The sequence below is a fragment of the Doryrhamphus excisus genome, chromosome 1, assembly GCF_030265055.1.
Source record: "Doryrhamphus excisus isolate RoL2022-K1 chromosome 1, RoL_Dexc_1.0, whole genome shotgun sequence".
Lineage (NCBI taxonomy): Eukaryota > Metazoa > Chordata > Actinopteri > Syngnathiformes > Syngnathidae > Doryrhamphus > Doryrhamphus excisus.
In genome coordinates, this window is record NC_080466.1 from 43,981,531 (window position 1) to 43,994,367 (window position 12,837).

Below are 12,837 nucleotides of genomic sequence, written 5' to 3' on the forward strand. Positions count from 1 at the left end.
TTAGTGTTGGAATGAAATATCAATAACTTCGGCCCTCCATGAAGTACTTCAGACTGAACGAGTGGCTCAGCAGTCTCATTAAGAGCCCATCACGTACATCAGAACATAAACACGGTGGATACTGACAACGCAAAGCTATCATGGACCCCTCCTTCTTCCAGGCCGCCAGCAGGCGGAGCTCTGTCGTAGTCGGGAAACGAGAGCGAAGCATTTCTCGCAGGGTTTTATCTTTCATCAGAGGGTACTTCCATGTTTATGGACCTTCCAGGGCCCACGTGCACGCTCCAGTAAGAATGAACAGGTGGGAAACTAACGTACGCACACACACGGCCAAATTGGCCAAACCCGCTACTAAGAAGCTCTCTAATTAGTCTTTGGGAAATGCAAAGCAATTCAATCACAGCCTAGCACGACCTTGTCCCAGAATCCCAGCACAGACGTTCATCCCGATGGACAACGTCAAACGGAATGATATTTTCCATCCGTGTCGTCCGCATGCAACTGCGTGTTTCACGCTGCTTTTCCACGACTGACTTTTCAGCAGGGTCACTTCATTAGCGAGTCAGGTCGTAAGCAAGCACTTGATCAGATAAAAACATACCGGCTGCTCGTGGTTGTGTTTGCTTAAGGCTTAATTCACGGCCAAGGACAAGGTAGGAAAAGTAAACAAAACCAAAGAGCTCGGGGGATGGCGGACGAAGAACCAAAGGAGAGTGCGACTTGACTCCATGAGAGGGTGAGATTGATAAACAACCATTTACACTCACATCCATAACGCCGGGCAATAAAAACATGGATGCTTTTGGCTTATGGGGGAGAACTACAGTGATGGACGTACGTGGGTCAAGACGTAAAATCCACACGGAAAGCTCTGAAGAACAAACCTGGGGAGGTTCCTGGGAGGCAACGGTGCTGACCATCACCCTGGTCATTAGAACAGAACACATCCTCTTTTCAGTTCTACTCTCGTGGCTTTCTTCGCTTACAGTCGTCTTCGCTCAGCTTCACTGTCACGTTTTTATCAAATATACTAATTGATAAATCATTCCTGTCCATTAGCATGTTTTAGCAAACTTCATGGCCTAAATTAAGTTAACATTCATAGCAACGACTTTTAGTTATTTTGTCTACTATATTGGCTAATATGAGTGTAAAGGTGACTATAGGGGTGTTATTCCATTTCTAGAGGGCTCTAATAATGCTAAAAAACATATTTAGAAGGTTGCAAAGAAGGTTTTTAAACTATAACAAATTATAATTACTATAAAGTATAACTAAATCCAACTTATAAATGAGGAATCCCAGGTTGAGAAAATTCACTTGTCACAGTCGAGTCTGGAAGCAATTTAGGACTTGTGGTATTTCTATTTGTACAGTCCAGATCTACACAAAAACCCCTTGATGACCTTGAAGACCAGTCCGTCCCCCAGTTGGCAGGCAACGACAGACTAACAACTATCCATACTCAATCACACCGAATTCACACCAAAGGAAGATAGTACAGGTAGAACATACAAACGTGGCCCAAACATGTTCAAGTCCTCCATCTCCTGGCTGTGAGCAGCTCAAAATGTGTCTCCCCCACCCGCCCCTTTTCATTGTTTTTCATTTTTCCGATGAAAAAGTATGGTAATTATTCATCTTTTTTGTAGAGAGAAATAAAATCAATACTTAGACATGTCTGTCATATTAAGCGCAGCTCACAAACTAAATCAAACAGACATCACATCGATGCACCAGCAAGAATGAAGAACAACAGACCACCATCCAAATCACCATGACAACACAGGAAGTAAACAGGGGCATGACCAACATGGCGCAGGTACGCAATCACTAAACATAAGAAAATGGCCCAAGAAAGAAGGTCAGATGGGTCCAAATCATCTGCAATGTTGATGTCATAAGAATGGAACATGTTGCCTGGTGTAGAAAAGCAAACGTGTCGTTTAGCATCTTGAGCAGGGAAGAAAACAAAGCCAAGTTGAACACAAAATGATGTAAAAACCGTATTGTGAACGCCTTCTCCTGCTCTCTTGATTCAGTGACGGCTCCAAAACCACATCCTCCGCCTCCTCTTCATTCGCCAACCTGCTCACAATCCTCACGTGGATTCGCTGGCCTGCTCCCGTCCGTGAGTTTAGAGACAATACGGCCCCCGGCCTGTTTCAAGGATGCGGACCCGCTGCCTGTTTCTGCGCTTGGACTCCAAAGGCACTAATGGGGCCAGATTGCAGGAAGCCATCCCCTGCAGGAACCCCAGGCCAGGCGGGCCCGCTCTGGGCTGGCATCCGCACTGCAGAGAGCCTGGCGTCGAGCCACATCACATCATGCCACACCAGACGCTTCCAGGCTGGGCTTCGTGTGGGATTGAGACATCCCGGGGTAATGAAAGACAGCGGCTCGCTTTGCCAGGACAGCCGCTGCTTACAAAAGACCGGTTCCACGCCAGCTGTGGCGGCGGGCATGACTTGGGCGCGCCGTGTTTATGTCACGTGGAGTTCACGTGATCATTAGCAGCTTCCTGGTAGGCGGCGGCATGGATGCCACACCACACCATAGACCAGGGGTGGGCAAACTACGGCCCGGGGGCCACATCCGGCCCGCCAAGTGTTTGAATACGGCCCGCCCAATCTTTCCAAAGTATTTCATTTAAACTCAACATACAACCTGGCATCATGGCCTGAGCCAACCTTTTGATGGTTTTATCAATTTTGTTGTTTGACATGGTCTGTTGTTTACAAAGTGCTCCTGAAAAAAGAGACACAAGCACATAATAATAATAATAATAATTATTATTTTAATTTTATTTTAATTATTATAATATTTTATTATTTTTTAAAATATTTAAATATAAATATAAAATAATAAATAATAATAGCAGATTGCATGACAATTTTACAGATACAATAATACCAGGTGGACTGTTACGTGTAAAATATATAGTCTGCCCCCCCCCTCGGAAATTTTGTTATATCAATGCGGCCCGCGAGTCAAAAAGTTTGCTCACCCCTGCCATAGACTATTCTCTGGTACGGGTATTGAACCCTCATTTATTGCAGGTAATTGGTTCCAGACCCATGATAAGTGAATTTCTGAGAAGTGCAAGTCCTTATTTATAGAAGGAATAGTTTCGTAGTTAGAGAATAGAAAACCTGTTTCCAACCATCTAAATAGGGTTCTGAACATTATTAGAGCCCTCCGGACATGAAATAACACCCCTATAGTCATCTTTACTCACATTTCTCGAAATAGTAGACATAATAAGAGACTGAAATGACACAACTTGTGCTTGTGTGATGTGCTCCTTTTAGTCCGTTTACACATTTGGATTGTTGAGATGCATCATTTATAGGCAAAGAATAATTAGCATTGACTTAAATATCCATCTACGTTGACTAATTGGCTGTAGTCCAACCACAAAGCGGCGATGGCCGACGATTAGCACATGCCGCGAGTGTGCTGCTACTCTTCTTGAGCTATCCCAGTGGAGAATGGCGTGGAGACGATGATGTCACAGCGACCTTGGAGCTTTATTTCTACGGTGTCATGACTTCATCACTCTTTGCGATTATTTATAGTATTTGTGTCAAATGATCATCAGATCAATTATAGCATTAGTTGTTGAGTTCTTCTCCTCAACTTTGAAGTATTTCTTGCATCACGAGAAAAGGACTGATGAGCAGTAGCAGTGACGTTAAACACGAATTACTCGGAAGAATACCACAATCCGTGGGAAAGCCGTTGTTGCCAAGAGCGGGACAGACGGGAAGCCTGCAACCGTCCTCCCGCCAGGATGATGAACACGGACAACATCGACATGCTCGTGTAGCGACGCTGGTAGCTTGTTGACTGGGGCAAGCGGGGGCACGTGGGGTCACGATGTGGGAGCGGAGGAGCAAGGCTATTGGAGGAGAATGCTAACAACAATAATTGTCTTTCAGTAACGTCGAGGGAAACCATGGCTACGCTAAACCCATGTACCCCCCCCCCACCTGCAGCTGTTAATTAGCAATGAATATTTGAATGAGACACCAGCATGGTGGATGAGGATTAGCTGAACTGTGAGAGAAGGCGAGAACCAGCACATGAAGGTGTTGACATTGTTCACGCAGGAAGTATTCATGAATGGAGTGATCTTATGTCATGCTTCAGCAAATACCCCCACGTGAGTCTGGCCCTCCCCCCTTCAGTGGGGGGCCGGGGGGGCTTTTGGGACTGATTCTGCTGTTGCTCTTTAGATTTTAACTGGAAGCTTTTTTTCTTTCTAATGATGCTCACTTCCCTGTTAAATCCAGCTTCCATGGAAAAGCGATGACTGGCTGCGTTTAGTGCTGAGCAGGACCGCCGGGACTTTTCAGAGTATAAACATTATGACATACAATCAATAGTGCTTTTATGGCCGCCCTAAAACCCAACCAACTAAGTTATGAGGACCGAATTATAGTCGCCACGACAGGATCGGAATTTCAATCTTTCCATTTTGGGGTTCCTGCGGCAAGAACGAGATGCACCGCTGGCCTCGACCGTGGCTAAAGTGCTGGAGAAGCTGCGTGATGGCCCTCATTAGCAGAAGAAGCTAGACGAGGGTGCAGGGACGTGATGCGCTGGCGTTGCTGTGTGGGTTGGTGAATACGCGTTCCAGCAGCTGATGAGAAAAGAAGACCTCCTCGGCTGAGGGACATGATGCTGTTAGAGATGCATCGTCCTTCCAGAGGAGACTGGAGCATGTCGGTATTTAACGCCCTTGTTCCCTCCTTTCCTGGGGGGGAATAGCTTCCCAAAATGGCTGAAATAATAAGTCAAATCTGCCAAGTAGCCAGCATTATTTTTTACAATTATTATATAGTTATTATATTGTATAGTATTATATAATTTCTAGGCTATAAACCAGGGGTGGGCAAACTACGGCCCGGGGGCCACATCCGGCCCGCCAAGTGTTTGAATACGGCCCGCCCAATCTTTCAAAAGTATTTAATTGGCATCATGGCCTGAGCCAACCTTTTGATGGTTTTATCAATTTCGTTTTTTGACATGGTCTGTTGTTTACAAAGTGCTCCTGAAAAAAGAGACACAAGCACATAATAATAATAAAAATTAAAATATTAATTATTATATTATTATTATAACTATTATGATTATTATATTTATTATATTAATGCTAATTATTATATTAATTATATATAATAATATTGTTATATTTGCATATTTTACATAATAATAATATAATAATTATTATTTTAATTTTATTTTAATTATTATAATATTTTATTATTTTTTAAATATTTAAATATAAATAATAAATAATAATAGCAGATTGCATGACAATTTTACAGATACAATAATACCAGGTGGACTGTTACGTGTAAAATATATAGTCTGCCCCCCCCCCCCCCCCCCCGGAAATTTTGTTATATCAATGCGGCCCGCGAGTCAAAAAGTTTGCCCACCCCTGCTATAAACCCTCAACTTTATACACTTTTCTCAGATAGGCATTTTATCATAATTCCCTCTTTTTTCAACACTAAATAAAGTTCATACCTTTTGAATTTGAATGATGAACCTACACGGGCAAACACAAAAAACTTGTGTGTGAGACTCCGCCCTTTCCTTCCTGCTGAGTGGCCACATTTCGACCAATCATGTCCAGAAAAAAGAGGAGAAAAACAGGACATTTTAAAGAACGGCTCCCTGGAAGAGCTGATTCTGAGAGCCATCTTGCTCGGGAAGGAGACGCCACGTTGGTTTAGAAAATCACATACTTTCTCACGGTGCTACAAAAGGAAAACGCATCACGTTGGGAATATTTGGGTGTTTCTTTGGCATGGGTTTTACACCTGGATATTTATTTGCACGCCCGCATGGTGCAGGTTGGTTACTTTGTGTGTTGATGAGTTGTGTCGTTTGGATCCTACCAGCTACAGACGGCATCTGCCTGTGTTGGCGACCCACACGGTGGCCGGGTTATGACCTTTGGCTACCAAGGACACGGGCGGATGACGTGATGAACGACCCCCACGCACCTCTCTGTCCAGGCCGGCTGCAACCGTCACGATGTCTCCGGTCTCACTGTTGATGGTGAACATGTTGGGAATCGGACTGTGGGGGGTCTGGGAGAGGATGCGGTATCGAACCATGCCGTTGGCTGTGGTGGAGTCGTCTGAGTCGCTGGCTGTCACTTGCATAACCGATGAGCCTGTGGAAAAAGCACACGGTGTTGGTTGAACTACAAAGAAGATTTAGCGCTCAGCGGGTTGGCTGATTAATGCCGTCATTAATGCCTTTTGGCAAGATATCATAGGCCGGGAATTTCACTTACAACCCCCAAACGAGTCAATCAGACTTTGCAAATTGCTCTGACATCCCGTCTTATCTGGCAGCGACTTTTCCAGCCGGAGCTTTTATCCGGAAGAGCACCAAAACAAAACTAGTTACATAAGCTCTTATTCCGAGCGCCAACGTTTGTCTTCTGCTAGAAGATCATCCTTCCATCGCTGGAGTCCATTTGGTGACCAGCGACGCCATCTTGGCCTTTCTGGCAGACATTAGTTCAGCCTTCAGCAACACGGTGGCTGTCGTGGACGCTACCATGCTCTTTCACCGTTGTTTCCTTCCTACCTTCCTTCCTTCCTTCCTTCCTCCTTCCTTCATTCCTTCCTCCCATCCTTTCTTTCCTTCTTACCTTCCTTCCCTCCTTCCTTCCTTCCTTCCTTCATCGTCTCCTTCCGTCATCGTCTCCTTCCTTCCTTCCTTCCTTACTTTCCTTCCTTCCTTCCTCCCTCCCCCCCTTCCATCCTTCTTACCTTCCATCATTCCTTCCCTCCTTCCTTCCTTCCTTCCTTCCTCACTCCCTTCCTTCCATCCTTCCTTCCTTCCTTCATTGTCTCCTTCTTTCCTTCCTTCCTTCCTTCCTCCCGTCCTTCCTTCCTTCCTTCCTTCATTGTCTCCTTCCTTCCTCCCTCCCTTTCTTCCTTCCTTCCTTCCTTCATTGTCTCCTTCCTTCCTCCCTCACTTCCTGCCATCCTCCCTCCCTCCCTCCCTCCCTCCCTTCCTTCCTTCCTTCCTATCTTCCTTCCTCCCTTCATCGTCTCCTTCCTTCCTTCCTTCCTTCCTTACTCCCTTCCTCCCTCCCTCCCTTCCATCCTTCTTACCTTCCATCATTCCTTCCCTCCTTCCTTCCTTCTTTCCTTCCTTCCTCACTCCCTTCCTTCCATCCTTCCTTCCTTCCTTCATTGTCTCCTTCTTTCCTTCCTTCTTTCCTTCCTCCCGTCCTTCCTTCCTTCGTTCCTTCATTGTCTGCTTCCTTCCTCCCTCCGTCCCTTCCTTCCTTCCTTCCTTCATTGTCTCCTTCCTTCCTCCCTCACTTCCTTCCATCCTCCCTCCCTTCCTTCCTTCCTTCCTTCCTTCCTTCCTATCTTCCTTCCTCCCTTCATCGTCTCCTTCCTTCCTTCCTTCCTTCCTTCCTCCCTCCCTTGCTTCCTTCTTTCCTTCCTTCATTCCTTTCTTCCTTCCTCACTTCCTTTATTTCTACCTCCCTTCCTTCCTCCCTCCCTCCCTTCCTTTCTTCCTTCCTTCCTTCCTTCCTTCCTTCCTTCCTTCCTTCCTTCCTTCCTTCCTTCCTTCCTTCCTTCCTTCCTTCCTTCCTTCCTTCCTTCCTTCCTTCCTTCCTTCCTTCCTTCCTTCCTTCCTTCCTTCCTTCCTTCCTTCCTTCCAGGTAGAAGAGACAGGCTAAGGTGTGCAGGTAAATGTCCAGGTAAGAAAGGTGCTTCAGTCAAGTAGTGGTAGTAGTAGTAGTAGTAGTAGTAGTAGTAGTAGTAGTAGTAGTAGTAGTAGTACTACGGTAATTGTCGGTGCAACAGTTCATAGCCGTATTGCATGTTGGAGGCGTGGGGGGTGGGGCGGGGGTGGGGGGGTTATCTGCATGCATACACGTGTCGCCATGACGTGTTTACAAGGAGCCTGTTGCCGCCGCCGCCGCCGCCTTCCTTGGGAATTATTGATCAACACGTGTTGACAGCTGGGCCGTCGGGTGCAGCCAGGCAATTAGAAACACTTTGTGCGGGAACAAGGAGAGATTACCTCGTCTCTCCGCCAGGGTTCTGTGGAAATGTCACTTTGCATCAGGCAGCCATTTGCAGGCTGCTGCGACTGCGGAGAGAAACAACCGTCTCGCCAGAGGCGGTCAGCTGAGGAACGAGAGGACTGAAGCTCTAGCGCAGGGGTGGGCAAACTACGGCCCGGGGGCCACATGCGGCCCACCAAACGTTTGAATCCGGCCCGCCAGTTGCTTTTAAGTATTTCAACTTTTAACATACCAGCTGGCAACATGACTTTCAAGTCGGATGTCTTATTCAGTAAAAAAAAAAAAAAAAATCGTAGTTTGATGTGGTCTGATGTTTAAAGTGCTCCTGAAAAAAAGGAAACAAGAACATATAGCTGATAGTATGACAATTAAAATTAGACAAATAATCCAAGGCGTAAAATTATTAAAAAATATTTAAAAATTATTAAAAAATTATTAAAACTTATTTAAAATTATTAAAAAATAATAAAAATAATAAAAATTATTAAAAAATTATTAAAATTATTTGAAAATATTAAAGATTATTTAGAAATATTTAAAAAATATAAAAATCATTAAAATTATTAAAATTATTAAAATTATAAGCGTAAAATCAAGTGTGTTAAATATATGTTCTGGCCCCCCGCACAATTTTGTTAACTCAATGCGGCCCATGAGTCAAAAAGTTTGCCCACCCCTGCTCTAGCGTGCTTGAGTGAGATGGTGGAAGCATTTCACTTCTTCCACATTCAAATAAAAATAAATAAGAGAGTCAACGCCCCAATATTCACTTTTTGCAGTGTTGTGGCTTTGGATTATGTTGAGGTTCCACAACAAATAGAAATGTCTTCAATTGGAGAGTTTCTAATATTCATCCATTTTAGCAAAGATGATTTGGTGTTTAAGAAGGTGAGCGGGTACAGGCAGGTAATTGGCTCTAGATGGCACAACGGCTCCTGTGACCACCTTGGTGGGCAGGATAATTGTGGCCAAGAATTCCATTTCAAAGCTCATTAAGTTTCTAAGCAGGGTTTGTCGCATCCAAAAGGAGAAGGAGACGGTCCGTGGAACGCCGGAAAGGAAAGACAGTGCGGCCTCCTGCTTCAATTAGCATCAGCCCCTCCACACGAGGACTCGACCGCTTTTCTCCATCATAACAAGGATTGACGATCGCCCCATCTCATATCCAAAGATGACCCAAAAGGCTTCATCTCTGAGCCTGTTTAATTCCACTTTCATTTCAACGCTAATACCAAATCCTAATTGCTTTTTCACCAAAATCACTGGAGCTGAACATTTTAGCGTATTGTTGGTCATGTGACATCATCATGTGAGCTATATCCGCCGGCTAGATCAAGTCTGCCAGAGTCAACATCTGCCTCTCAATTAGAGGGAATATTGGAAAGGAAGAGGACGATGGCTGGAGAGCAATACGGAGAATGGAACGCCAGGCAGCAGAAGGGATGGAAGGGAAGTAAAAAAGTCCAAATAGCGAGCATGGATGGATGGTCTGCTCTTATCAGTGTGTGTGTGGGGGGGTGTGGGGGGGGGGGGGCAGAGGTTGTAAGGGCTGAAACAATGAGTGGATACCATGATCACACAGTCTCTAATGGGGCTGACTGCCGAAGGGACAAAAGGGTGGAAAGTTGGGAAAACCAGCCACTGGAAACTCGGTCAGTCCCGATCCTTCGTACCAATGAAAAGGTCACATTAAAGGCATGGGGTGCTTCTCAGAGACGCCGTGTATGTGGAGCTCAGATTACCCAATGTCCCCAGGGGCTGATGTTCCTCTCGGTGCGGACAAGTGGAGATAGTCAGACGAGAGCTGGAGATCTGAATTTAGATACTACCACCGGTCCAGGCCCCGGGCTTTTTGTGGCCCTCAACAAGATTTGTTTGTGGCCTGCCAAATGACACATACGGTCTCGACCAGGGGTCGGCAACCTTTACTATCAAAACAGCCGTTTTGCTCATTCCACCATTAACGGAAAATTGCCTGGAAGCGTAAAACAGGACATCTTAGAAACTTTTAAAGGTTTCAATATTTCTTAATTCTACATGCTACAACAGAACACAGTAGAACACAGAATGCAGTATAACTAGTAGTACACTAGTGGTGCCAACGGGTACAGTATAACTACTAGTACACCAGTGGTGCCAACAGGTACAGTATAACTACTAGTACACCAGTGGTGCCAACAGGTACAGTATAACTAGTAGTACACCAGTGGTGCCAACGGGTACAGTATAACTAGTAGTACACCAGTGGTGCCAACAGGTACAGTATAACTAGTAGTACTCCAGTGGTGCCAACAGGTACAGTATAACTAGTAGTACACTAATGGTGCCAAAAGGTACAGTATAACTAGTAGTACTCCAGTGGTGCCAACAGGTACAGTATAACTAGTAGTACACTAATGGTGCCAACAGGTACAGTATAACTAGTAGTACACCAGTGGTGCCAACAGGTACAGTATAACTAGTAGTACACTAATGGTGCCAACAGGTACAGTATAACTAGTAGTACACTAATGGTGCCAACAGGTACAGTATAACTAGTAGTACACTAGTGGTGCCAACAGGTACAGTATAACTAGTAGTACACTAGTAGTGCCAATGGGTACAGTATAACTAGTAGTACACCAGTGGTGCCAACGGGTACAGTATAACTAGTAGTACACTAGTGGTGCCAATAGGTACATTATAACTAGTAGTACACTAGTGGTGCCAACAGGTACATTATAACTAGTAGTACACTAGTGGTGCCAACAGGTACAGTATATCTAGTAGTACACCAGTGGTGCCAACAGGTACAGTATAACTAGTAGTACACCAGTGGTGCCAACGGGTACAGTATAACTAGTAGTACACCAGTGGTGCCAACGGGTACAGTATAACTAGTAGTACACCAGTGGTGCCAATGGGTACAGTATAACTAGTAGTACTCCAGTGGTGCCAACGGGTACAGTATAACTAGTAGTACACTAGTGGTGCCAACAGGTACAGTATAACTAGTAGTACTCCAGTGGTGCCAACAGGTACAGTATAACTAGTAGTACACCAGTGGTGCCAACAGTTGCCAACTAGCATTTGGCGAATTGGGATAACGTGGTGGAACATGCATGTTAGCCTCATTGCCCCCCCCCAAATGGTTGTTTGTCTATATGTGCATATGCAAATATGCAAATGAGAGAGTCATAGTAGTATTTCCACGCGTACATTGCAGGGTATGCATGGAATATGTAGCAACCACCATCATGGCGGTATTCCGACCAAAAGCTGTTTGGAGCAAATTTGTGCCAATGAAAGAGTTTTGGGAGAAAGTCATAACATTCTTGTCATGTTTGAATGGGTTGTTCCTCTTCCAATCATAATCATTATCATAATGTGATGAGCTAAAATTGATTACAGCGTCTTCCAACAGCACCAGAGCAAATTACAGTGTGTATTTGTAATACTGTGCACACTAAATGAAGTTAAATGCCCAAATCTGAATACCGGAATATATGAAACTATTACAGATCCTTCATTTTCACAAACTGAATATCCCAGGTTGAACAGGTAAACCTTTGGGATCTGATAAAAGAATATTCTTGGGAAGGTGACTTCCCACCCTGAAAGGCCGGAACACTAAATCAACAAAAGCAGAGGACACGACATTTTAGGCCAGGGGTCGGGAACCTTTTTGGCTAAGAGAGCCATGAAGACCAGATATTTTAAAATGTGTATCTGTGAGAGCCATATACATTTTTTTAAACATTGAATGCAATAAAATGTGTGCATTTTTATGTAAGACCAACAGTTTTAGATATAATGGGCTCTAATTACGTAGACCAGGCACACTACCCCACGCCAAGGGGGTGTGGCCAGCACACTTTCGTGAGCAGCGCAGTGTCCAATAATAAATCAAATACTTGCTGCCATTAATACAACTTCTGCTGCTGCATGGTTTTGCACCGTACTCAGTATATTTCATTCTTTTGGCCATCTTTGCCAGAAGGCTTGGTTCTGCAGCTTTAGCTAGGTGACTATTTGACTAAAGGAGGAAAGTTTACATTTACATCTTAATGACCGAGGTACACTACCGCATTACCCAGTAATAATCGAGTTTTGGTGTTTGACCTGGAAAATATCATCAAGAAAGATGGATATGGTCGGCCATATTGCAGTAGAAAATAGATGGACGGCTTAAAATGCATAAGAAAGTTGTTCATTTCATTCATTTTCTACCGCTTTTTCCTCACGAGGGTCGCGGGGGGTGCTGGAGCCTATCCCAGCTGTCTTCGGGCGAGAGGCGGGGTACACCCTGGACTGGTCGCCAGCCAATCACAGGGCACATATAGACAAACAACCATTCACACTCACATTCATACCTATGGACAATTTGGAGTGGCCAATTAACCTAGCATGTTTTTGGAATGTGGGAGGAAACCGGAGTACCCGGAGAAAACCCACGCATGCACGGGGAGAACATGCAAACTCCACACAGAGATGGCCGAGGGCGGGGACCGAACCCTCTCCTAGCTGTGAGGTCTGCGCACTAACCACCAGACCGCCGTGCCGCCCTAAGAAAGTTGTTGATTTTGAATATTATTTTTAACAGTCGTTTCTGTGATGGTTTACTTTAAAACGTTAGCAAAAATAATTTTTTATTGTGGTAAGAAATGCTTGAGAGCCAGATACAGTCATCAAAAGAGCCCTACCTGGCTCCCGAGCCATAGGTTCCCTACCTCTGTTTTAGGCTAACAGCATTTTAGGCTAATCCTCATTTCAACTAG

General features: G+C 44.7%; 1 protein-coding gene across 2 annotated transcripts in view; it reads right to left on the minus strand.

Moving 5' to 3' along the window:
* Positions 1–12,837, minus strand: part of cdh4 (cadherin 4, type 1, R-cadherin (retinal)) — a 174,348-nt gene that overhangs the window by 20,787 nt on the left and 140,724 nt on the right. For both annotated transcript variants that reach the window (XM_058081086.1, XM_058081085.1), the window contains exon 7: positions 6,021–6,193. In XM_058081086.1, the coding sequence (XP_057937069.1) occupies positions 6,021–6,193 (173 nt within the window). The remainder of the gene's footprint in view (positions 1–6,020; positions 6,194–12,837) is intronic.